Genomic DNA, 24,943 nt, shown 5'->3' with positions numbered 1-24,943 from the left:
GTGCTTTTGGTCAAGCAGGATTGGCAATTCGCGTTGTTTGTATTCAAGTCTCCCGTCTTGAAAGCTGGAATAGCTGCGATGGATCAAACCGAGGAAGCTGGACTCGAAGAGGTATGTATCCCACTATCAGGGTGGTGCGGTGCTTGCCCCCCTGCGTATACGGCTTGGGCAGTTGTGCTGATTGTTGTCTTCGAACTCAATACAGCGTTTGAAATCTGCTCTTTGGCTGGCGATTGGGAGGATCGTGGACGAAGAGACTATCAAGCTCGGGATCAACGCCACGCCTCAGTTCATCGGGGCATTGACAGAGTTGGTCTGGGCTCAGATAGGTTGGTGTTTCTGTCCCTCTCCTCTGCCTACCATCGAGCCAGTATGCTGGATGCATTCTATCAGCAGCGTTCTTTCGAATGTCTCTCGTTGGATGCTTCCTTCTCTCGTACCAGACTTGCGCCCGAATGCTGACCCGAATCCCCAATAGAAACCGTTAGCCAGGACTTGGAATCATTTTCCAAGTAAGTGATACCCTTGAGTGATTCTTCTGCCTGGGGAATTTCCTCTCATGACCAAAAGCTGGCTGCCTTCTTGTGGTTCTGTCTGACGCCCAGAGACGTTGATATTACGATATGCTGACATGCTCGGCTTTCCGTTTTAGGCATGCCGGCCGCTCGACGGTCAATGTCACCGATGTCATGCTCCTGGCACGCCGCAACGAGGGCTTAGAGTCCATTCTCCGCGCGTTCGTTGAGCAGATGCGCGATCGAGAAGCCTGATTCAATGGGGACCCACTGACTGGTGTTCCCTTCGGCGGGGATTACTTCGGTCCAAAATTGATGTGCAGATCTACCCAACTGCCTCCATATCATTGGTGGCTGGGCAAATCTGCCATTCAGAGCCAACTTTTAGAGCATGTAAGGCAAACCCGTTCACTTACGTCTCATGACAAGTCCCCGTAATCGAGGGGGTGGCTAATCTTTTGGCAGGAATGGTGGCGGGCCGTGTTCCAAATGACAGCTGCGGAGATCAAATTGACGTGAATCTAGAAGTTCTAATTCGTCGCGATTCATGACGCCACTGCTCGAGCATCCTGACAACGCAAACAGGCACGCGATATCTCCGGGCGCCATCAACCTCGACGGTCTAATCACGGCGCCAATTCCAGAGAATTCTGAACCTATCGCTGAACCACCAGCTTTCCTCTGACGTCGGACGAGGGCCAGCAAATCATGCTCGCGCTATTCCTGGACTGATCCAAAGAGAAATGAGAACACCTCCGGGAGCCACCCGTGAGGCTCGCTTCAACGCAGGGTCAATGCAACATCAGATACCTTATGTTGTAATGATTGTCAGATGAACAGCCTCTCGTCCGACCAATTGAACATCATGTAGGCAAAGTACTGTACATACACTTCAACCAATCAATGAAATCTGAAAACATATCCTGCTCGCGAGGGAGACCTCATATCGACTTAACGTCATTGCCACGTCTGCAATTCGCCGCGACATCTTATATAGCACTCTCTTCATGAAAATGGCTGTATCCACTTTTCATTGACAGCAAACCTTGACCGTATTCGCCATTGCGTTGCTTGACGAGTGTGTATAACACAATACCAATTTATATCGTATGACGAATCCAACTCGACGAAAGCGAAACTAAAATGCTGAACAACACTGCGACTGACTCGGTCAAAGCATTGCGGACAACTCTGACGGGCACTGCACCCATCATGAAAGCAGTGCGCTTCCACGGACGGGGCGACATCAGGGTCGATGAGATCGAAGAACCGACATGCGGGAAGGGACAGGTCAAGGTAATTTTTCCCTCCATGTAGACGCGTATTCTCTACTGAAGGCCACGCCCGTAACATAGATGCGACCTGCCTTCGTCGGAATCTGTGGCAGTGGCAAGCGATCTCCCGTCACCACTCAAGGATCTCTACGTCCGTACTAACCCTCCTAGACTTACACGAATACCTGGGCGGTCCAGTCCTGGTACCTCAGGGACCGCACAAGATCACCGGGGCCACGCACCCCGTAACCCTGGGCCACGAATTTGGCGGGATCATTGAAGAGGTCGGCGAGGGCGTGACCCACGTCTCGCCGGGCCAGCGAGCCGTCGTACGGCCCACCATCTTCGACAAAGAGTGCACGTCCTGCAAGCTGGGCTACGAATACTGCTGCGAGAACATCGGCTTCATCGGGCTATCAGGTACGCCCGCACCCTGACACCTTTCTTGGCCTCAAGCAAGAGACAAGGACGAGCAAAAATCCGGCTGACCACCCAACCATCTGCATACAGGGTACGGCGGCGGTCTAGCCAAGTACATCGTCGCACCAGCCGACCACTTCTACCCGCTACCGGACACCATCTCCCTGGAGGCGGCGGCGCTGATCGAGCCCCTGGCGGTGGCCTGGCACGCGGTGAACATCTCCCCCTTCAAGCCCGGCGACAGCGTCCTGGTCCTCGGCGGCGGGCCCGTGGGGATCGGGATCGTGCAGGTCCTGAAGATGCAGGGGGCGCAGAACATCCTGGTCGCCGAGCTGATGGCGAACCGCCAGCGACTGGCGCGGGACTACGGCGCCGCGCACATCATAAACCCGCGCGCGGAAGGGCCCGGCGGTAACACGGCGGCGCGCGTCCGCGAGCTGACGGGGGGCGCCGGCGCGGATGTCATCTTCGATACCGCGGGCGTGGAGGCGGCGCTCGACGAGGCGATCGGCGCCTGTCGCACTCACGGCACGATTGTCAATATCGCGGTCTGGGAGAAGCGGCCCGCCTTGAGGGTGAATGACCTCATGTATAGCGAGTTGAAGTATACGGGGTCGGCGCTGTATGATGAGAGCGCGTTTGTGAGTGTGATTCAGGCGCTGAATCATGGTATGTTTCATGCCCTATCCTTTGGGTGATTGTTGATGGTTTGGTCGACGGGAGGCTCTAACATGGGTGATAGGCCAGTTGGCTCCGGAGAAAATGGTCACCGCGAAGATCGGGTTGGATGATGTGGTGGAGAAGGGGTTTAAGGAGCTGGTGAATTATCGAGATGCGCACTGCAAGATTCTGGTCGATGTGCAGGCGTAGAGTTCGAGGGGCTTGCTGTTGACGTGCTAACGATGATACGAGTTTCTTATTGCCACGGTGTATGATATTGTTGAATATGCGCCATTGCCATTGCCATTGCATGATACTGCAGTACCCACAGCATTGAGTAAATGTGTCGCTGCTACCACTGTACACTACTGTAACAAGAGTACCCCAGTCCAGCAATCGCACCCATTAACACTGCCCAGCGCACACATCCACTAACCCACAACCACCGCAACTCCCCCACTGATCCATCCCATAAGTGCCACATCACCCGTATACTCAGTTAAAAAAAATGACACCGACAATTCGCCACCCACCAGAACCCCGCATACTGTGTGACAGCAACCTGAAGTCATATTTACGATGCGATTGAACCAGGCATTTCATTTTTAGATTATGGTGCCATTCCAAGTGGCAAAAACAACAACTGGGTCCCATAGCTCAGTTGGTTAGAGCGTAACGCTAATAACGTTAAAGTCGAGGGTTCGAGCCCCTCTGGGACCAGCTTTCTTTTTGTTTTTGTGTGGGCTTCATCCGGTAGGTGAACGCTGGCTTTGATTGCTTGAGGCTTTTTCAAGGGAGGGGGGGGTGTAGCTCAGACTATTCACATTTGTCTTCATGCAGATTGGTTGTTGATTGACTCGCTAGGCAAGTGTATAGATAGGGGATGGGTACCTCGAATTGCCTTCATGAAATGCGACAAAGTCATCCGCCATACCCCCGGGGAATGATCGCGGCGTTCGTCGTTGGAACTAGGCAATCTTCGTCCAGTAGATTGGGTGGTGCCTTTGTCTGTCGGCTGTACTTGGGATTAGATGTTGACTATTGACTATTGACTATCGACACGGTCGACCGTGCACCTGGGAGTATAGTCCACCAGCCTGGTTGAGACTCCCAAGGCAGGTCGTACTTGCACGCCTGCAAGTGCATATCATCTCATCTGATCCTGAGCCTACATCAACATCAGACCTCGCAGGCATTCCCCTTTGAGAAAGGGGGAAGGGATCGAAAGCTACGCCGAACTGTACATCGAGCTTCGATCCACCATCTGAACCCGGGCCTGGTCACCCCATCCAGCCACATACGAATTTAACTAACCGAGCTTTTTGCAGCATCCACCTCTACAGACTCAAGTATGCTGTGCTCCTCTGCTAGATGCAAAGGTTCCTGTCCTTGCGACGTTTCGGGATGAAGCGACACGATTTGTGTAGCATTGCGCCGCCGCCCGCAGCAGCTGCAGACGTGGATGGCGTGGGATGCATCTTGAGGAGTCTTTCTCCACTCGGTGCAGTCAACGGGAACAGCGCAGACCCGTGAAGCAACTCGAGCATGATAAGATCGTCTGTGAAGAGAGTCCTTAGCAGTGACTTCTTCCAGGGGAAGGTGGAACGCTACTGAACAGTCCAATCTACCAATTCACAAACGCTCTACATGGCGGTACTGTACCTAGAGGGCGGGCGGCGCATTGAGTCACTCGCATTGATCGTCTGGCCGCTGCGACATGGTAGTGCTTGGATATGGACATCGAATTCGCGGACTATGGGTCTGACTTAGACTCTGGCGCCTTCTGCACATGGTAGTTCGGTTTGATGTGCCTGTCCCTGGGGGTGTACTGCACATACCACGAAACCGAGAATCAGCACCTCTTTCCTTCCGTCCCTATTCATGCGATTAAGTCGGCGACAGGGAGCAGATCACTCCAACACTGTGTAGACCTGCAAAAGAGAATGCACAGGGGCAAAAAGATGGTCCCAGAGGGGCTCGAACCCTCGACTTTAACGTTATTAGCGTTACGCTCTAACCAACTGAGCTATGGGACCAGTTGCTGTTGGTGTTCGGTCGATGGTGTGTTACATGTGGTTAGGCATAAGATTAAAGGGATTTGTGTATACCGGGGATGGGGTTTGATAATAAAGCAATTTTATTAAGCAATTCTAACTCACCCCTTTGTGAGAATATATATCTAACAAATTGGATCGGGAGTCATGGGGTTGAGATACAGTGGCCGTATATATACCATGCTCGGGTGGCTCTGCAGTAGATAGGATATGTCTCTGGGTTGGGCCTGGGGGGGGTAGCAGTACATAGTAGTAAGTACTATTGGAATGTTTTGCTGCAAATCCCATCATCTGCTTGTCCTAGCCTGACAATGGGCATTTCGCTACTTACGGTCGCTGCGAACGTGATAATGCTTGCTTGGCCTGAATTGCTCCAAGCGCTGCTACTGATGGCTATTATAGCCCATCTTATGGGCAGGATATACAGAGCCTCTGTTTACCAACTGAGTGGTAGAAACCTCGGTGTTCTTGGATATCTCAGCCTATAGAATCTGTATTGCTTGGGTGTATTGTATCAATTCATCTATTAGAACAATCGGCAGAGCTTCTATGCTACTTATTCCAACCACCTTCGAAGCAACAATCTCGTCAGAGCTGCTATACACTCAATCGCTGTCTTCTATCATTGCTAGGTGAAGGGTTGTGAGCGTCTCCTCACTCCTCAACTCACTGAGGCTTGGTGCTCTAGGAAACAACAAGAAGGACCAAAGCAAAGCAGCCCCGAGTAATCGGCCCTGTGCACAGGCATCATCCGCAGTGAAGAGACTAGAACCCTACTTCGAGCACAAGGTGGGGGGAGGCACATGCACCAGCACGTCTAAATCTCAAATGTATATCCTATACTTACTTTCACCTAACCTTTGATCTTGGGGATTTAAACTCTTTTCACGGCCTCCGGGTCTGATGCTGTTGGGGCATCGAAGATCAAGCCATTCTGGCGAAGCATCTCATATTGTCTTGGGGAGGGATAACCCCCCCAAGAATCTAGAGTGCTTTCTGTACTTTGAAATCGAACTTCACAGACCCCGTCGTTACACCAGCAGTGTTGACGAGCTTTGGATGATGAAACCTCGCCAGCCGGTGCCAGATCTCCGGCGTCCCGATGCCAAGTTGCTGCAGTATCTCCATGACCGCCGCGTAAAGCATGCCAATGTTGCCATCTTCGATTTTGACCGCGATGCCAATCGCTCCATCGCGTCCAGGCATCTGGGCGCCGCATTCGGAGGCTCGGACGGCAACCCCGTAGCAGCCGTCCGCCCCCCAGCTTACCGACCACCGCGCCCCCGTAGGCATGCATGAGGGTGGTGCAGAAGCGCCCCTGTCCAGCGACCAGCTCCGGGTGCTGCACCAGTGCGGTGAAGACTTTGCGACAGGTGTCGCGTCCTGGCGGTGGTTGAGACCGAGTCCAGACTCCTCTGGACTTCATCGGCCGATTCGGCGAGGCGACCAAACACCGTCGCGAGATTCTGCAGCGGAAGAGCGGGCGCTAGGAGATTACACCCGTCATTACACCAGACGACATCCCCGGGGTCGAGGCCGGACAGGTCGGCGATCGCGTGGCGGACCTGGCCTTGCAACGGATGCTCCAGGCGATGATAGTCCTCGATCCGGGTCCCCAGCGCCCGTGCCCCGGCGATCATGCCCGCATGCTTGCCGGAGCAGTTGTTGTGGATGGCGGTAGGGGTGATCCCTGCCCGGGCCACATGTTCGTCCTCGCTGCTGTGCAACGCGCACATCAACGCGATGTCGCCAGTGTCCAGGTTGAAGATCTCATGCGCCCCGGTTTCCAGCACCGCGAGCGCTTGGACCGGCTTTGCGGTCGATCTTGCCAGCGTGATCCGCATGGGATTGCCGACCGAATAGAGTAATTTGCCGTACGGTCCACGACGGCGGCATGGACGTGATGCCGATTCTCCACGACGCCGCCCCCGTTCGGAAAAGATACAATCGCTTGAACACCATGTCATGGTTTCCCGATCCTCGCTTGGTGATATCGTTGCCTCTACTTCTGCTGGAGAGGTGAGTTGAACGCTTCTCGCACTCGATCGGTCAATACGGCGTAGACTCATTTGACTTTTGTCTTTTGGACCGGAGTAGGATATTCGGGTTTCACACACACACACACACACACACACACACAGGACTGCCGGTTTCCGTCGCAGATGGAGGTTAGCGGTCAGAGTGTAAATCAAAAGGATGCATGCTATTGTTCTAGGGTTGTCGGTTCCTGGCCCAGATGATAGCTTCTCCGAGCTCGGTCCGAGTGTCTCATACCCATTCGGGAATCCAAATTCGCCTGCCCAGTGCCCGTGGGTCACTCGGCTCAGCTTTTCCTTTTTTTTCTTTTTTCTTTGTCAAGATGGCTATCATGGATCGCACCGGATTTCCAAAACTGGCGAACTCTTGCGTCTCTGGCAGATTCTTCTGGTCGTTGAGGAATTGGGTTTTAGAGCTACCTGGTTATTACTTAAGTTAACCATCGATGGAGCCAGATAAACTAATATATCTGACCTTTTTCACTACTCATCTGATCGGACTGGTTAACGTAGGGAATCGAGGGTTCAGTGAGGGCTTTTTGAGATTGGCTAGATATATTAGGAAACAACTGATGCAGGAAAGAGTATTCTGAGGTCTGCAACTATAGGCGTTGGGGGGGGGGGGGGGGGGGGTTTATCAATAGGTTACAATCGTGCAGGGCGGAACTTGCAGGCAGCACGGCTATCTATACGTTAGGCCTAGGGCAGAAAGGAAAAGTAGTACAATACGTACCTTTATTTCCGCGGGAATTCTGCTCGGCAGTACTGCTGCTGCTGGTAGTATTGACACAGTATAGGTTTTGTCCGGTCGCTTGGAGGGCCTTTTGTTGGCGTATAACTTAGTAGCTGTATGTAGGTTTGGTTTGGTTTTTAGGGCTTGTCTTGTGCGGTAAATGGTTCACCGGGGAAAACCCTCGTACGGTACCGTACTTACTTACAAGTTCGCTGGTCTGGGTACTGTATGCACAGCACTGTAATCTGGTATCTGGTACCCTGGTGTCTACGGTGTAAGGTGGATTGCATTATACGTAGTTCAGTTCTATGTCCCCCGAAACCTCGGATGGGCTATACTTCATCTACGGAAATAGGCTACTGCCGAATTGAGTTTGGTGGGTGACGTCTGACCGTGGTCGTTCCTATACATCGGGTGTGGTCGTCTAGAAGCGGCGCCATGGAGTATCCGGGAGTGTTGCTGCTCATGGCTCTGTGTCTTGTCTACATTATTGCCAAGTAGCTATGGCAGTGCCTGGGCGTCCGGCACGTCCACGGCATCCATCGCTGCTTCACTTTGCTGTGGTCGGGTTGGGAGTTGACAAAACAGTACATGCTCTTTCTTGCAGGCAGACAGACCAATAACTTACTGCGTACTGGATAAGGTGGTGCAGGAGCAAAAAAAGATGGTCCCAGAGGGGCTCGAACCCTCGACTTTAACGTTATTAGCGTTACGCTCTAACCAACTGAGCTATGGGACCCAGTTGTTGATTCCGGGCCTAAATTAATGCTTTATGTGCCAAACATTACCGCCGTGTAGCGACTTGTTGAGATATAGCAGGGTTGTGGTATTGAGGATTGGATGGATTGCGGTGTGTGTCTGTTGCCTGGCTTGGGAGGAATCGGGTATTGATTTTTGGTGGCTGATAACGCTATAATTGGATGGTAGTTACGTTTCTGCGGGCTTGCAATTTTGTTCCTGGTAAAGGTCCAGTGTGGGTTGGGTGGGCTATGTATATAAGTTACCGAGTACCGTAGTTGCCGCGGCTGTGTGGTCTACATGAACCCTACACAAGGTATACCAAGTACTGTGTGTGCATCACTCCCGTATCTGTCGGGCACCGCTGGCCCGGACACGATTCTCAGGTGTGCACCCCCTGCACGTATGTGCTTCTCCGCCAGAACCCATCCGACTGCACGATATACTCCCCGAATCGATCCTATCCCCCCCCCAGAGTATGTTAACTGATGCTAGGCAGACCTCTTCTCCTAATATTGTCCCCTAGCTCCCAGCCCATCTCAAAGCCTTTGCTTGGACACATCTATGCGAGGAATTGAAAGCCTTCGATCAATCGAGTGACCCACTCACCCAATCTTTGGAACAGCGCTGGGAAGCCCTGACTTCCGGGGTATGGTGTCGACTCCAAGAGCGGCAGAAGGAGATGGAGTGGATCGGCAGAAGCTCCTTGTGACCTGGCCACGAGTACGGGCTCAATCCGATAGCCAGCAAGTGATATCGGGGGTCTTGTTTGGGGGGAGGAGGGGGTAGTGGCACAGCGAGAATTTTTAACCTGAGAAGGATGATTGCCAGCGAGAAAAGAAGAGGAAGGAGATTAAGCCTCCGGTGTACAGTGAATATGTAGCTCGCTGACAGTTTACAGTGGTTACTATATAGTAAGTATACAGTGACTCGTGCCTGTGGTGATTGGGTTGACATTTGATGTCTAGTTGAGTAGTAACTGAGCTAGCAGCCTGGGCCACGTTTCTTTGGTGCATTTGCATCTCATGCGTTTGGTCACTCTGCTGCAGTGCTCGGGCTGGTCGTGACTGATGTACATCGCATATTTGACTGGAGTTAGATGTACACGTCCGAACCGAGCGGGATATATATATGAAATTACACTACCCGCGGGTCGAACGAAAGCCTTCCAGAGCCAGCGATTCTCCACCGAAGTTCAGAGCTCACAGAACGGCAGAGCTACATGGATCGACCACATAAATGACTAGTCAATCCTGAGCCTGAACAAGTCAAGCCAGTCAATCCGCCGCAGACGGTTAGCCTACGGCAGTATTGGCTAGGAACATATAACATTCTATCCTCGGCCGAATCAACAAGTGGGGTCCCATAGCTCAGTTGGTTAGAGCGTAACGCTAATAACGTTAAAGTCGAGGGTTCGAGCCCCTCTGGGACCATCTTTTTGCCCCCATGCATTCTGTTTTTGCCACTGGACCTCATTGGAAAGTCGAGATAGAGGCCCGAGAATGGGAAGACACAGACGAAGGAGGTTGACCGATGAACCGAGACTCCACGATGCAGGTCCTATCGAGTGCCAGGTCTGGTAGTACATCCACACCCCACAGATGGTTGGCAGCTTTCCTTTGTATATCAAAATGGGCCGCTTTTTGCTGGTACAACAGTAACTCACTCGACACTTCGCAGCGTCATGCTAGCAAGGTTTGTGGCTGACCGGGTCCACCGCCCAAGTCAACCTTATCAGCAAACTCTAAGTGAAATGAATTGAGTTTGGGACATACTAGACTATATCATCACGGCATCACCACGTAGGCGCCATTCCCCCCTCCCCATTTTGTTAGCCTAGCCAGAAATAATTCCACGGAGTCTTCAGACGCAAGCTGTTCCCGACCCGACTCATACCCGTCTTGAAGGATATGCCCATCGAGATCTGTATCCCCCCCTCGCCAACCGCATCAATACCACAACACAACACCACACCAGTCACCGCCCACCGCATACATACACCCGTCCTACAAGAAACGGAGACATCGCGCCCCATCAACTGCAGCGGCTAGCCTTGTACCTAAGGTACCCCCGCAGACGACCACCGAATCCGACATCAACACCTAACTGGTCCAATGGCCTGCACATACTGTAACATCCACCAACGCAGAAGACCTCCCATGCACCCACAAAATCATTCCCAGCTAAGGTTAAAGGTACACACCACTATTCCACTGACTTCGGAAGGGCCCCGCTCACCGGCAAGCACCAGCTCAACATACGGAGTACAAGCATCCCCAACGCCCCCCTCCAACAACACCACAACCTCCGCAGATCTCACGAACAGATACATATAATACCCGGCTTTTTACGACCACTAATTACCAATGGTGTGTAGCGCACTAATTCCAGCGTCCATCACAACAACCTGGTCCCATAGCTCAGTTGGTTAGAGCGTAACGCTAATAACGTTAAAGTCGAGGGTTCGAGCCCCTCTGGGACCATCTTTTTGCTATCCATCCATGTCTTCTTTCTGTTTTTGCTAGTGGACCGATCCTATGCGAGGTGAGAGCTGTAGGAAGACAGACAGCGTTGGGCTGAGTTGTTGCTTTTCTTTTGTTCAGTTTGCTGGGCAGAGGGTGGTTGTAGGTGGGGGGTACTAGATATGCCATATGCCCTTGGAATGCAATCGTGATCTGATCGGATGAGAATGCTATGTACAACGCACGTAGTGGTATCTAGCCTTGAAGTAGGCAACTAGGTAGTCTCGTAAACCCCATAACCCCATTATCAGTAACAAGGAAGAATGGTAGTTAAAATCTACCGATCACCCTTCTTCACCCCCCTCACCTCCTTCATCCCCTCCTCCACCAACCACACACTCACATCCTGCGCATCCCGGCCGACCCGCCAGCTCCCCAGCACCACACCGCGGGTCTCGAGCAGCTCCTGCGCGCGCTCCCACCGCCGCCGCCACATTTCTTCCCGTTTATTCGGCAGCGGCGCGGCAGGCGGCGGGTTCTCGGAACCCCCGGTCCGGTCCGTGGCACCGCCGGTGTTGGTTCGATTAAGTGAGGAGTTCGACTGCGTGGAGCGGAGGATGTTGGCCGGGGAGGCGGACCAGTTCAGACGTTCGGAGGCGTACTGCAATGCTGCGGAGGCTGCTGCGGCGGGGTAGGATTGCTGCTGCTGCTGCTGCTGCTGCTGCGGTGGCTTTTGAGGCGGGGTGGGACGGTTGGCTGTGGATTGCTGGGATGAGCCGGAGCTTTCGACGGACGCCAGGGTGTTGGCTCGACGAGGCGGAGGCGGAGGCGGAGGTTGCTTCGAGCGGATAACCTTTGCATCTCCCATCTCCCGGTCGAGACCGGCGGTCTTCGGCCGCGTGGGTAGTTGCTGCCTCGTGTTTTCCACGGCCGTAGTCCGGTCCGGCGAGACCTCGGGCTTGGTGGAGGACCGACGCGGCGGTAGGGGAGGCACGGGCTTCCGCTTGATCGACTCCCCCACCGACATATCGGGGCTCGTTGAATTCGAGCGGAGAGAGGAAGGCTTCGACGGTTTAGCTGGGGGTGTCCGTCCGGCGGGAGACACCGAGGGGGTCTTCCGATCCCGGGATGAGGTTTCCCGCTCGTCGTCATCACGAAGATCAATCAGATCTCCATTGTCCAGGCTGACGGCATCTGCAGATGGGTTGTTGGCCGATGATGCGAGAGGCCGTCGAGGCGGGAGCGCCGGCCGCTTGGGGGCTGCATCGGAGTCGTCGACAAGCTGGGGATCGCTGCGACTCGCCGACACTCTGTGTTCCAGATAGTCCACGGACTTCTCGAAGAACTCCTTCTTGTGCGTTGTGGTGACGTCGCGGATGAAGATGCCAAGGATCCTGCCTGGATTGGCCAGGACGATATCGGTATAGACCTCCAGATCCGCCTCGCCGCTGTCGCCGACCAGGATGAACTTCCGCGAAGGAAAGTCTTTTAGGATCTGCTCGAGGTTGCCCTTCTTCCGCTCCGCCGTGGGCTCAAAGATCCCCTGGAGCATCCCACTGTACTGCTTGAGATGAATGGAGCCCGGAGGCAAGCCGACTTGCTTGAAGTACCGCTCCAGGAGCGGGTAGAGCTGCCACGGGGCGTTCGAGACATAATGGAAATCCACCCCCATCTTCGCCAGCTGATTGTACCAGTCCGCCACACCCTCGATCGTCAGATCGGCCAACTCGCGGACGAAGGTATTCCGGAAGATCTCCTTAGCGCCGCTCGCGATGGCCGAGTGCTTCACCGTATCGTCGATATCACTGATCAAACTGATCCCGGAGGGCTCGATGATCTGCACTTCCTTCACGACCGACAGATTCTCCGAGGCGAGGACGCGGATATGGGTCGGGACGAAGGGCAGAGCGGCGCGCATCCTGAAATGGCCGGATACATCCGTCATGATACTCCTCGACTGACTCCGGGTCTCGTCGAAAAAGAACACGGTCACCGGCATATCCGTGACGGGGTTTGTGAGAAAAGGACGCAACCGCTCCATCAGATGCGCATTGGCCATCGAGAGCTCGTCCTTGGTCATCTGCGTCGTCGTCGTCGTTGTCGCAGTACTCGCCAAACTCGACGAGGTCCCCGTCCGTTGCGGCAGCCGCCCCGGGACCACCCCGGGATTATTATCTCTGTCGCCTCGATCGCCCCCCAACGCAGTCTCCTTCCACGCCGAATCCGCACGCCCCTCCGCCCCCTTGATAATAGACTGAGCCTCCGTATCGACCAGCTCCTCCTCCCGCCGATCCGTCTTCCCCCCCGATTCATCCCCCAGATTCCCCCCCGATCCAGCCCCCGCATTATTCACCGGAGCAGGCACACCACTCAACTTCCTCGCCAAAGCAACCATCAACCGATGCTTCCGCGTCATGGGCCCGCGATGCGGCGCATAGAGCCAACCGCGCACATCCACCGAGACGACCGCATTCTTCTCCACATAGTCATCAAACCCGGCCACCGTATTTTGGTCTGTGTCAAGACCACGATACTCATCAATCGTCGCATTCGAGCCCCTCCGCCTCGCCCACGGGTCATCACCGCCCACAACATCACCCTCATCATCGCCTGGCCCCCTCGCCTCTCCACCTCTGGCTCTAGCATCATCCCTCACAATCCGCCGCCCATAACTCGGAAAAATCACCATCTCCTCCAACCCAGATCGCGCAATCTCCACATCCGGAAACGCCCCCGGCGCATCGCCCGTGTGGTACTCATCACCGTAATCCCGCTGCTGCGGCCCGCCCTGCCCATTCAACTGCGCCGCCCACTGCGCCGCATACGTCTGCCGCAGCTCGTTCGCCGCCTTGAGGTAATCGTAGACCTTCTTGCGGCGCGCGCCGCGAGGGGCGCCGGCCCCGCCATAGGAGGAGGAGGAGGAGGTGTTGGACTCGTATTGTGACATGGTCGTTGCTGGCGTTGCACCCGTTGCAGCTGTCGCACCCGTCGCAGCCGTAGCCGTAGACGCAGAAGCAGACACCCGTCCCCGCCTACTCCTACCACCCAACAAATACCCTAGAACCCCACCACCGCCACCAGCGCCACCACCCCGTGAATCACCAAACCGAACCTGCGCAAGCTTGCGGGCCTGACGCCTGACGATCGCCCGGTAGACGCGGGCCTGGGCGCGGTGCCGGAGCGCCGGGAGGGTTTCGTGGCGGAGACTCCAGAGGCGGAGCTGGGCGCGGCGGAGCGAGTGCGGGCCTAAGAGGAGGGTCCAGAGGCGGGTTTTGGGTCGAAGAGGGTTGCGGGCGGAGGATTGTAAGGGTGGAGGGGCGAGGAGAGGGCGACTGCGGCGGAGGAGGAAGGGGAGGGGTCGTTTGGTGGTGGGTGTGGGTGTAGGGGGCGGGGGCGCGCGCCGGCGGGAGGATAAGGAGAAGGAGGAGGAGCGAGGGAGGAATTTGGGAGCCACGGTTTTTTGCTCTTCTCTTTTCAAGATGGTTTATTGGGTGTAAGTGCGGTATCGCTTGGGTTGTGTGGATGTGATGAAGGACGGAAGATTGAAGTTGAATCGCTGGAGGGTGGGTTGGAGGTTTGGAAGTTGATGGGGCTGGGGGCTGGGCTCGTTTTGTGTGGAGGCGATGACGAACGACGAACTTCCTCGGGGAGTAAGCAGCGAGTGTCTAGAGGGATCTTGTCAAGGTGGTTGCATCTCTTTGGTAATCATCGAGATTTGACATGAACGAAGGACTTGCAGCTGTAAAATACAGACTGTGGAAATTCGGCAAGAGAAATTAAGACATGATCTAGGTCACAAGTCTCAGAATTGAGCGTCTGAAGGGGGTAAAACAGGGCGAGGGCCTCGAAGCGCACCGCAACGTCAAGCTGACGGCCGGAAGAAACCCGCGGTGGGGACACACACACTTGGCCCGATTGGGAACATCTCTATCATTTCCCTACTATCGATGGCTTTGTCTAGACTCTGGAGTAACCTTGTAGGTAAATTGTCACATTACCATTAAGCAAATCTCTAGCTGATCCTTATATATACTACTGTACACTCTTTCTATGATCTAGCCATACTAGATAGCGTATAACCACCCAGTGACTGTTCACAGGACGCTGCGAGGTCCGATCAACCGGCAACTGAAAAACAGTACCTCTACCCCTGCTGTGCGACATAACCCCACCGCTGGGCAGGAGGAAGCAAAACTCAGATGCTCGTCAAGAACTCCATAAATCTTCCGCATCTCGGAGGTGCATGTCCGCATGCCTAATGCACGGCTGTTCTCATGCACGGTTAATCTGCAGCTGCAGCTGCAGGCGCCCAACAGACTTTACGCCGTAGCTAGACGACCTGACGGACATCAAGCCGAATCAGGGTCCTCGGTATAATTCACCGTCTTCGCCCGCCTACTACGACGGACCCCAGCCCCCTTCGTGCCGGTAAGCTCCGGTGGCTCCGGGATATCGGGGTTTTCCATGTCCACGTCCGAAGCAGACGGCGTGGAAGCGATGGGCGAAGCCTTCCGTTTCCTGGATGTCGGCTTCTTGACACTGGGGGTCCGCTGGACCCGCCGCGTGGCCTTAGAGGCTGGTGTGACCGGCGCCCCGTTCTCTTCGCCGTTGGCTTCCGGCTCGCCTTTCGGCAACGGTGAGTCGGCATTGGCGGCGTCCTTCGTCTTCTTCGAGACCGGTGTCTTCCGTGGGCTCTGAGGGACTTTGCGAACGACCTTCTTCGGTCGGAGCCATTCCTCCATGCCGGGCGGCCAGTACACTCTTCGCTGGGGTCCGCCCATGCCGACCTCCTCTTCCGGAACTGTCCGTTCAGGGGGGACTTGACCTTCGAGATCGACGAATCCCTCCTTCTTCTTCGTCTTCCTCGGAGGCTTGAATGGTTTGTTTTCGTCCGTGCGCATGTAAGGTAGCATGTCGTTGAAGAGCTCATAGCCTGGTAGCTTGAAAGTCCTCATCAGCTCGAACACGGCCTGCTCTTTGTCCTTGGCTTCGATCATGAGATCCATGGTCGGATCGCACGGAGGAAGAGTGGACACACGGTCGCTGTGCTTTCGACGTTGTCGGTTAGTGATGGCGGCCGCGGTGGGCTCGGAGTAATGCATCTTCTGGGTGATGTTCTTCCGCGTCCAGGTCGCTTTGATCCGGTCATACAGACCGATAATATCCTGCGTCCCCTCGCGGACTTGTGTCGCGTCGAAGATGATGTTGTGATGGTGAAAGTCCAGAACAAGAGGGATGTTCAACTCCTCGCAGATGGGCAAGAGATCGTGCACCGACCAGCTGACGTCGTCGTTCTCGAGCACAAGTCGGTTCTTGACATCCTGCGGCAAGGCCTGGTAGTTCTCTCGAAACCGGTCGAGAGTAGCCTGCTTATCACCGAAGACACCGCCCATGTGCAGGATCATGACTGCATCGCGGTCCTGCTGCGGGGGCAGACGAAGCAACTGCAGCATTTCAGAGTGATAATCCAAGTCCCGCAGAGAGTTCTCCACCACGCCATCATTCGGCGAGCCGAGTTGGGTGAACTGGCCCGGGTGGGTGGTCACGCGATGACCCAGCTCGGCGACGAGTCGACCGACCTCGGCCAGCGCTTCCGAGGCAAACGGCGCCAGCTTGTAGCCATACTCCTTGTGACTCGCAAACGGGAACATCTCACTGCTCAGCCGCATGAACCTGATCCCATACTTGTCATTCCAGCGGATGATCTTGAGAAGATCCTTCGCGTTCGTGAGCCCCAGAGCCTCGACATACGCCTGCCCGCGTGCCACATCAGCCGGCTGATCGCGGTCCGGGCGATTCTTCGTCGGATGGGGGGGTTGCGTGGGGTCCAGGAGAGGATGCCGATTCTCCAAAATGGAGGCGATGCGGCAGGTTCGAGAGCAGAAGACAGGCGGGTTCGAGTACCGCAGGTACGTGTTCAAACAAGCCTACGAAAATCATGTTAGAGGACAGACGACAGACACACGCCGGAGAGCGAACTCACATAGCCCAATCGCCCTTTCCAGGGGAGGGGCAGGTAGCTGCTGTGGACGGGCGGAGGCCGCGACAACGCGTCTTGCAGCTCTTCCGCTTCAACGGGGACATCTTCATCCGACTCCGGATCCAAGGGGGCAGCAGACGCAACAGTGGCAGCATCGCTCGTCTCAATGGACCCAGGTTCAGCTTTGATGCCCGGTTTCTCCGCGCCGTCAGGCAGACTGCCACCTGCGCCGTTGGGTTTTATCTCAGTGGCGGCAGCCATTTCGTCAGCAGCCGGGGACTCGAGAAGCTCACTCGCAGCTCCGGATAATGGGCGAGACGGGGTAAAGGTTGCGACAATGGATGGGGTCACAATGCGTGACGGGGAGGTAGGAGACAGGGAAGGTGTGGCAGGTCTGCTCGAGTACGACAAGAGGCGCCTGCCAGCAATAAAGCCTAGGGAGCGGTAGGATCTCTGCGATTGTGTAATTGCGAAAAGCAAATTCGCCGCTGATGAGGGGTGGCGAACCTGGCGGGAGGAGCCAGAGCCAGATTCCTGGCCGCGTCCGGCATATTGGAGAGCGCAATCAATCCTCCACTGCCTGGGCGAAGCAGACCCCCGCCAATACATCTAGCAGGGCAGGAATTCTAAGAAAAAATAGAATTCCAAGGCTCTAAGTGAGACAGGTTCTCAGGCGCATCGTCAAACAAAAAAAGACAAAGAAATCTAGGCAAAACAGGTCTGTTGGGCGGGGATCCCATGCAGCATCATCATCATCGTTGTTGCGCAGGGATTTAATCGGGACGAAATGCAGAGGGTATGATGCAACAGAGAGTCAAGGAAGAAAAGATGTCGAGGCCGGGGCTCCAGGCTAGACGAGAGAAGCCTTAGGCAGGGCACTAGTCACGGGCACTAAGCATGGTTCGGCGGCGCGGTTCCTGCATCCCGGAGGGATCGCCGATAGATCACAGCAGATCTAGTACAACACCACGATAAATTACACTGCAGGCGCTAAATGACCCCTTAAGAGAATGTCTCCCATAAAACTATATTATCATTTTTGGGAAAAAGATAATCCTCGAGAGGAAAAATAGTCCCATTAGATATGATACAATAGCAGGAAGCTATTGAAGATATTACGAGTACAGCTTCAGATCGATCAGCCTAGGCCACCGGAATCCCCGTCATCAGCGAGGCCATTCCCTTGGGGCCCAGCACATCCTCCAGGCTGAACCAGTAATCTATCAGCGCGTCCGAATCGCCCGCATCGTATGCCGAATCATCCTGGATGGGTTTCTTGTTCTTGCAGAACACCCGCAGCTCCTTGCAGGCCACATCCCCATTCCTCTTCAGGTAGTCCCGCATGACGTCGCCCGCGCTCATGACGATGCGACTCACCAGCTCCTGCCCGTCGCCGGATCCCAGTCCCATGGCATGCGCCGACTGGGCCGAGCCGCGCGCAACGTGATGGATGAGGAGGACGATGTTGGAGATGAAGGACTCGTCGGGCATGTATCCTTCGGTGAAGTACTGGACGAACTTGTGGTGCTCCTTGCTGCGGATCAGGCGCAGGAGCTCGAGGGAGCGTTTGTGCATGCCGAAGTAGTTGTATAGGATCATCGGCTCCTCTTCGAAGAGTTTGGTCTTCAGGAAGGCGAGCGGCTGCAGGGTGTCGATGATGTGGGAATTCGACCACTGTCGGGTGAGCATCAATTCCGGTTTGGCTCGCTGCTGGAGCTCCTTCTTGCTGGAGGACGATTCAAGCTTCGACTTTTGGGCAAGCTCGTCCAGGATGCTGTCGATGTGCACGATCCCGACATCCTCGCCAGGACCACCACCACTAACATACTGAGTAAGTAAAAAACAAGTTCGCGACGGTAGTGGTGGGCTTGAGCATGCGAGCGTTCTTGCCATCGGGCTTATGGAATGGTCCGCTGCCCCGCGAATCGCGGGCGAAATGGGTTGCGGACGAGATGCCGGTGGCCAGCTCAAGCCTATTCAGAGATTCGCTGGCGTTCTTGGGCCGTGCACCCACGAAAATATGAGACTCGCCATGGATCTTGACAAATGCATCTATGTCGGGCCACCTCAGGTCTTTATGCATGGCACCATTTATGACAAGGTTGTGCAAGAAGGCCAGCTGTTGAACGTCGTGACACCGGGTGACAAGCTCCTGGCCCACACGCTGCATTCGAATATTGAGGTGGAACAGGACCAAGCCGCAGAGGAGAGCGTGCTGCGAGAGAAGCGCATGCTTCTCGGGCGGAGTGCCAACCCTGTCCAGTTTAGACAAGGCTCGAACATCGAAGAACACATCTCCTTTGATCCATGCGTCCACGGTCGAACTGATGCTCCGAATCTCCTCATCACCCTCCTTAGGCCAGAACTTGGGCTGAGGGTGTGTCTTAGATAGTTGCAGGTATTCATCGATGGTCTTCTGGATGCGAAGTCCAGACATGCGGAGATCTCCAAATGCGCCCAAGGTGCTGTGCCGCATCGCATGGTGAACGTCGAGGAAGACCTGGGCGGCGAAACAGAGCCACAGACCCACCTTTTTGGTCTTAGCGAACTCAACCAGGCCCCGAGTGATTGAATCCTCGGCAGGCAAGTGGATGCCGAACGTATCGAACATGCAAAACTCGGGCAATATCGAGAGAAGGATGATCTTGTCTTCGTTGAACTTCTGGCCCAGAGACATCCGCCCTCTGTCCGCTTTCGGATCATAAATGCCGAAGTGGCCCTTTCTGAAGACTGGCTGGTGATTCGCCTGAAGCACGTTTGCGAAAGACTCAAGCAGGATCTTTGTTGGCAAATAGCACCACTCAGCGGTATCCGCCAGGTTCTCGTTATAGGGCAGGCCAACCTCCATGGACGGCGGCGCAAAGATGCCGCGCGAGAGCGCAGCAAGAGTGTAGACCACAGTCTGGACATTACCCTTCCGCCCGGACAGCGAGGTGCGCCAGTCCGCCTCCACCTCCTTGACCAGATCTTGGGTAAGTTGCAAAGCACTGTCCGTCACGACAGCGGCATTCATGAGGTTGATTTTCTTCTCGTGATATTCCGCCCAGGTGATGGAAATGAACTTGCGCATGTTGTCCAGATCCTGCAGCAAGCAAAGGGTCTTGAAGAACAGCTGGCTCAGGTACGAGTCCGCTGCGTCCTCGTCCTCGTCCTCTTCTTCATCGACGGTAACCTTGACGAGCTTCTTCGACACTGCGGGCGTCGGTTGCGACGACGCAGTGTCCTTGGGCTCCTCCACCGTAAGGACTGCGAATCTGTTGAGGAATTGGTCGGCATCGACGTCGTCGGCTTGAGGCTGCTTGTTAGCGTCTGGCTTCGTCGAGGACTGGTTGGTCTTCCACTCCAGAGTCTCGCAAATCTGCTCCAGCGCCGTGATGAAATGAGCATGACGCTTGTTGTTCGCAGAGTCACCCTGGCCCAAAAACCAGGATGTGGCCGCTTTTCTCAGCTTGACGGCGCGCTTCGCAAGGGCGAGGACCGACTTGGGTACTGGGAGAGCCGAACCGGCCACGACCTCGGCGAACTTCTGCAAATCTTTGGTGGTGGCACTATACTGAACGGGCTCTGCGTCAGAGTCGCCCTTCTTGCCTTTGCGTTTGCCCTTTTTCGTCGCGGTTGATAGCCGCATCGACTAGCTGTCTCCAGTAGCCATGTTGCAAATGTGTTGGTGTCCGTTTTATAGCGGGCGTAACTGCTCTGCAAGAAGTCAGGTAGCATGACTGCAATAGATGGGTTGCAAAGCAAAGAGCCCTATGAGATGGAGAAAAGGAATGGAGAAAGGTGTGTGGAAGTAGAGTGGAACCAGAGTGTGTATTCTTGAAAGGCTTGTTTGCTCCAGTTTTCAGAAGGCGGACAACACGAGCGGGGGGAGGATGCGTGCGCGCGACACATCAGAATCAAAGTGGCTGGAGTACAAGTGGAGTGCTCGGAAAGCCACACGAAGCTTAAAGAAAGAGCTATAGAAGACATATATGAGAGAAAAATTAGATAGGTAGTAATCCTAAGAGAAATTGATATACAAAATTGTGCTTAACGGTGTCAAGGTTGGTATAAGATGAAAGAATGAGTTTCATACTGTCATCCCCAGTCATCCACTCAAGTCAAACGTGAAGCAAACCCGGGAGTTTTATCCCCATGAGATGCCATACTACGTGGTTTGAATGGCATTCCCAAAAATTCGTTGTCTCATCATATTCGTCCACGAAGCAATTAGTGCCTCCTCCTTTGCGGGTCTTGCGTCATAGAGTGTATACGGAATTGACCACACAATGCATGGAAGGATAGCGCAGTGTCTAGTAATTAGCCGAGTAAGCAGAGTTGCCATAGCCGTAGCCAGGAGGAGCTGCAGCCTCCGGCGCGGTGTGCTTGTTGCGCGTAAACAGACCACCCGTACCGCTGGTCTTCTCGGTGGGAGAGGTTCCTAGCTCAACGTCGCGGGGCGCCGGATGACTGGGGAGCATGTCATCCGCACTGGCGGTCTCCGGGTTGTTCTTGTTGCGACGCCAGAAGAAGCCCCGGCGTTGCGTGCCGGTGCCATATGTGTACCCGTTGGCGGGGGAGGGGCCGAAGCGCTTCTCGCGCTTGTGGTGACGGGCGAGAAGAACTTGGAAGAGGATGGAGATCAGGAATAGGAAGCTATATTGGATACAATGTTAACACACACACACACATATTACACTCGATAACGCTCGAGGTAAGAGTGGGGCGACTCACATTCCAATAATAGCGACAGCAAATGAAGCCTTCTCCAGCACGCACGCATACCCAAGACGCACGTGAGTGTTGGCGTCGTCGGTATTGCTGGCACCGGAGCCCAGCGGCGTGTCGACGTTGCCGGAGCAGCTTTGGGTGCCTTTGCGAGTCATGATGGCGATGGCGATCATGGCTCCGATGAAGCAGACATCGAGGAGGACGGCCACGGCAGCAAAGAAGGTGACTCCGCCCAGGCAGCAGGTGAAAAGGATGCCGAGAATGCCGTAGAGGGTCGCTGCACCCGATAGGCCTTCGACGGCCTTCATCCATTGAGGGATCGTCTGATCATGGCGGGCGAGGACGGCGAGGAAGTATGAGAAAATGCCGAGGATGACTGCGGCATCGAGGAACTGGAGGATGCGAATCGCGAGATTCGCGAAGCGGAGGATGACGCCGCCAACACCCATGCTGGCAGTCGATGGCTACTGCTCTAGTCCTTAAAAAACAATAGGCTTGTTGATTGTATATGAACCTGTGTCGGGACAACCCACTGGCCTGTGGTGTATTGCCCGAGTGGATTGATTGGTGTTTGAAGCTAGTGAACAAGTCTCGAGACTTTCCAAGCTGAAATGTAACGGGTTTTAGGGGGTACAGGCGATGATATACTGGGGGAGGGGAGAAGAATTTGCAATGGGCCTGCCCCGGAAGGCAGCAGAATTGCATTGTTAGCAGGCCCAGGGAACGGGGGTGTGTGTGGCAGTAGGATGATCAGTGGATGCAGTGGAGGCCATGTCCCGTTGAACCGCGGCCGAATAGGCCCCGTAAAGAGGGGAAATGAACGCATTGCGACGATCCCACGGACAAGGTCCAGCAGTTGGAAGCTCAATCATTGGCTTTGGAGGATGAATTAGGATGTCACCAGCCACACACGACAGTCGGACCCTGACGGTGGTGATATCATCAGGGTGGAGGATGGAGGAGGGTGGAGCCGGCCCATTGGCGGGTAGACGCAGGTCTAAGCCCTGCACCCTCTCGTGCACCGCCAACTGCCCGGTTAAGTTAGTGGAAAAATGCCAATGATTCATTTTAGGTATAAGCAAATTCTATGGACGGCTTCGCCGGATGTTCCCTTAATAGCATACTGAGTAGTTAATTACTGAAAAAGAAAAGCTAATTGATCATCTCCATTCTGGGTGATGAACGTCCATTGTTTGTTTGCCTTGGATACGGCAGTAATTCCACAGTACCAGGGATCAGTCCCAAGGATAGGCAGCGACAATCCACCGGAACCATATGCCATAAAAAGAAACCAAGAAAGTCAAAAAGAGCTGGTCCCAGAGGGGCTCGAACCCTCGACTTTAACGTTATTAGCGTTACGCTCTAACCAACTGAGCTATGGGACCCGGTTGATGTATTGAGCACTAATCTTAGGCTTGATGAGGATTGCACAGCAGGGACGTCGCTGTCATGACCATCTCACTCGATACGTCATGGGGAGGATGGGGCCTGGTCCTGCGTAGAATTGAGAGAGCGCCTAGGTATAGTGTCGCAATCACATCGATAAAATTAATGAATTGATGCAGTGGTGTGTATAGATACCACATCGTTGCGCATCCCATATTGTGCGTCTGTGGTCCGAGGCAAATGCAGAATTCAGTATATGTCGGTTGTCGGCCAGGAGGATAGGCCGGATACCGCTGTGGTGACGAGGGACTGCCCCATCAAAGCCCAAACGCCCGCCAAATTTCGAACATCCAAAAGCGAAACCAAAGCCCCTCATCTTAAAATCAATGACGCGTCGCTGGCCGCCTTTCATCATCACCCATCGACGAGACAGAGGAGATCTCGTCGAGACTCGCGCGGTGGACCAGGGATGGCCCTCTACTGTATCTCGAAATCTCAGAGACCGTGTCATCTAGGGGATGGTCAAACGGGGATGTCGGCCGCTCGCTCCTCGACACTTGCCGTGAAGGAACGTCGGTACTCGTCACGGGTGATATGTCTGCCTCCGCACGCTCCGGATGCCTGGAATATGGCGGTGGCTGGTCCAGCGTGGTGTTGATCCCTGGTGCTGGGCTGTGCTGACTAGCAGGTGCATCAAGGCTGCGTGACTGGCTTGTAGCGAGGTGGTCGCTCGAGTGGTTCGAGGTGTCGTATGGTATAGGTCCCGTGAAGGGAATGTTATGAGTACTAGCGTTGGTGAATCCCCAGGGTGTCGCTTGGGGTGGTTGCGATCTCGGTAAGTTCTGCTGCGGTTGGGGTAGTATTGGTTGTCGAGGGACGGTCATTACATCGATCTGAGAAGTAGATGGGATGACGTGGCCTCGAACACGACGGCGCCTCCGTCGGAGGAGGAAGAATAGCAGGCCCAAAATGATGGCTGCGCCCGCGACAGCAACAGGGATGGCGATGGCGAGGGTTTTGGTGTTGCCGCCGTTGTTGCTGCTAGCAGAGGAAGTCGACGTGGAAGACGTGGTTGTTGATGTTGTGGGTGATGGATTAGTGGTCTGGGTAGCTGTGAGAAAAGAGTCGGCTGCTGTAGGTGTCGTCGCGCTGGCGGCGATAGACTCCGAGGGCGATGCATTTCCCCCGGCCTGGGATGTGCTGCCGCTGCTGCCACTGCTGTCGGTGCCTTCCCAGCTGCCTTGACTGCCATCCTGAGATCCACCTGTGCTACTTCCTCCTGACCATTGGCTTCCACTATCCATTCCAGACATGACAGCGACAGTGATCGACTGGTCTAACCATCCACGCCTGTCGTTGTTGACCGAACAGAATCGCCCAGCGATGTCGATAAGATACGCCAAGCCAGATCGATAAGTACTATATAGCACCACCGAGAGAATTTCCAATATAGACCCAACACGAAGAAAGCAAGTAGAGATCTCAAGATGCTAGGTCAGTGTCGACGGTGCACACAGACTAACAACAGTTAACGTCTCAACATGCGTCTGAAGCCAGACATATCAACATACAAAGATCAAGAGACCCTGAAATAAAAGAGCCCTCCTGCTCAGATGCTTATGTCAGTACACTGTACCTGGTCAAAGAAAAATACAAAGAACCAGCATATACTCACCACAATGAACACTATGCACCTAGAAATTGCCCGGATAGAAAGTCTCTACAATAATATCGAGTAAAAGGAAGAGCAAGAATCAGAGAATCACAGAAGGAAAAAAAAAAAAAAAGAAGAAACGAAAGTCGGAAACAACAGCCTAGAAGAAAAAAAAGAGAGAGAGAGCTGACATGGCGCAGCAGCGTCCTCTTAGTGAACGAGGTATAGTACACCAGCCTAGAGCCCAACTTCTGAGGGCTAAGGAAGTACAGCCCGCGCCCGCCTCCCCTACCAATCACCACCAGCTTGCACGGCGTAAAG

The 24,943-nt window shown here is 54.5% G+C and overlaps 8 protein-coding genes and 6 non-coding genes across 14 annotated transcripts; 5 read left to right on the top strand and 9 right to left on the bottom strand.

The window, feature by feature from the left end:
- Positions 1–78: 78 nt before the first annotated feature.
- Positions 79–770, top strand: BO72DRAFT_467800 (CENP-S family protein; the record flags this gene model as incomplete). The annotated part of the gene is made up of 4 exons (XM_040946860.1): positions 79–111; positions 206–329; positions 479–512; positions 653–770. 4 exons carry the CDS (start codon positions 79–81, stop codon positions 768–770), a joined length of 309 nt encoding a protein of 102 aa, XP_040802546.1.
- A 957-nt stretch (positions 771–1,727) lies between these two features.
- BO72DRAFT_427069 (uncharacterized protein) lies at positions 1,728–3,210 on the top strand (the record flags this gene model as incomplete). The annotated part of the gene is made up of 5 exons (XM_040942969.1): positions 1,728–1,811; positions 1,871–1,901; positions 1,961–2,209; positions 2,300–2,878; positions 2,952–3,210. The coding sequence occupies 5 exons, from the start codon at positions 1,728–1,730 to the stop codon at positions 3,077–3,079; spliced, it is 1,071 nt and encodes a 356-aa protein (XP_040802545.1). The 3' UTR covers positions 3,080–3,210.
- Positions 3,211–3,515: 305 nt separating this feature from the next.
- Positions 3,516–3,589, top strand: BO72DRAFT_t104. The gene has a single exon. It is a non-coding gene; the product is annotated as a tRNA-Ile (tRNA).
- A 1,242-nt stretch (positions 3,590–4,831) lies between these two features.
- BO72DRAFT_t102 lies at positions 4,832–4,905 on the bottom strand. Its single transcript has one exon. It is a non-coding gene; the product is annotated as a tRNA-Ile (tRNA).
- A 1,002-nt stretch (positions 4,906–5,907) lies between these two features.
- Positions 5,908–6,767, bottom strand: BO72DRAFT_467798 (L-asparaginase II; the record flags this gene model as incomplete). Its single annotated transcript, XM_040946859.1, has 3 exons — positions 5,908–6,149; positions 6,193–6,338; positions 6,376–6,767. The coding sequence occupies 3 exons, from the start codon at positions 6,765–6,767 to the stop codon at positions 5,908–5,910; spliced, it is 780 nt and encodes a 259-aa protein (XP_040802544.1).
- A 1,590-nt stretch (positions 6,768–8,357) lies between these two features.
- BO72DRAFT_t101 lies at positions 8,358–8,431 on the bottom strand. Its single transcript has one exon. It is a non-coding gene; the product is annotated as a tRNA-Ile (tRNA).
- Positions 8,432–9,789: 1,358 nt separating this feature from the next.
- BO72DRAFT_t105 lies at positions 9,790–9,863 on the top strand. Its single transcript has one exon. It is a non-coding gene; the product is annotated as a tRNA-Ile (tRNA).
- A 976-nt stretch (positions 9,864–10,839) lies between these two features.
- On the top strand, positions 10,840–10,913 carry BO72DRAFT_t106. The gene has a single exon. It is a non-coding gene; the product is annotated as a tRNA-Ile (tRNA).
- A 105-nt stretch (positions 10,914–11,018) lies between these two features.
- Positions 11,019–13,839, bottom strand: BO72DRAFT_507389 (actin patch protein 1; the record flags this gene model as incomplete). The annotated part of the gene is made up of 2 exons (XM_040949257.1): positions 11,019–13,491; positions 13,549–13,839. 2 exons carry the CDS (start codon positions 13,837–13,839, stop codon positions 11,230–11,232), a joined length of 2,553 nt encoding a protein of 850 aa, XP_040802543.1. The 3' UTR covers positions 11,019–11,229.
- Positions 13,840–15,241: 1,402 nt separating this feature from the next.
- Positions 15,242–17,133, bottom strand: BO72DRAFT_375620 (UV-endonuclease UVE-1; the record flags this gene model as incomplete). Its single annotated transcript, XM_040941185.1, has 2 exons — positions 15,242–16,819; positions 16,876–17,133. 2 exons carry the CDS (start codon positions 17,131–17,133, stop codon positions 15,242–15,244), a joined length of 1,836 nt encoding a protein of 611 aa, XP_040802542.1.
- Positions 17,134–18,015: 882 nt separating this feature from the next.
- On the bottom strand, positions 18,016–20,589 carry BO72DRAFT_467795 (uncharacterized protein; the record flags this gene model as incomplete). Its single annotated transcript, XM_040946858.1, has 3 exons — positions 18,016–18,646; positions 18,717–20,460; positions 20,505–20,589. The coding sequence occupies 3 exons, from the start codon at positions 20,587–20,589 to the stop codon at positions 18,016–18,018; spliced, it is 2,460 nt and encodes an 819-aa protein (XP_040802541.1).
- A 183-nt stretch (positions 20,590–20,772) lies between these two features.
- Positions 20,773–22,160, bottom strand: BO72DRAFT_76403 (uncharacterized protein). Its single transcript, XM_040950691.1, has 3 exons — positions 21,586–22,160; positions 20,948–21,507; positions 20,773–20,828 (listed from the first exon to the last, which is right to left on the bottom strand). Exons 1-2 carry the CDS (start codon positions 22,029–22,031, stop codon positions 21,165–21,167), a joined length of 789 nt encoding a protein of 262 aa, XP_040802540.1. The 5' UTR covers positions 22,032–22,160; the 3' UTR covers positions 20,773–20,828; positions 20,948–21,164.
- A 733-nt stretch (positions 22,161–22,893) lies between these two features.
- BO72DRAFT_t100 lies at positions 22,894–22,967 on the bottom strand. The gene has a single exon. It is a non-coding gene; the product is annotated as a tRNA-Ile (tRNA).
- Positions 22,968–23,267: 300 nt separating this feature from the next.
- BO72DRAFT_76335 (uncharacterized protein) lies at positions 23,268–24,573 on the bottom strand. Its single transcript, XM_040950690.1, has 2 exons — positions 24,540–24,573; positions 23,268–24,486 (listed from the first exon to the last, which is right to left on the bottom strand). The coding sequence occupies exon 2, from the start codon at positions 24,279–24,281 to the stop codon at positions 23,352–23,354; it is 930 nt and encodes a 309-aa protein (XP_040802539.1). The 5' UTR covers positions 24,282–24,486; positions 24,540–24,573; the 3' UTR covers positions 23,268–23,351.
- Between the last annotated feature and the right edge of the window lie 370 nt (positions 24,574–24,943).

This window comes from Aspergillus fijiensis (assembly GCF_003184825.1).
Source record: "Aspergillus fijiensis CBS 313.89 unplaced genomic scaffold BO72scaffold_17, whole genome shotgun sequence".
Classification (NCBI taxonomy): Eukaryota; Fungi; Ascomycota; class Eurotiomycetes; order Eurotiales; family Aspergillaceae; genus Aspergillus; species Aspergillus fijiensis.
This window is presented reverse-complemented; position numbering and strand designations above follow the sequence as displayed.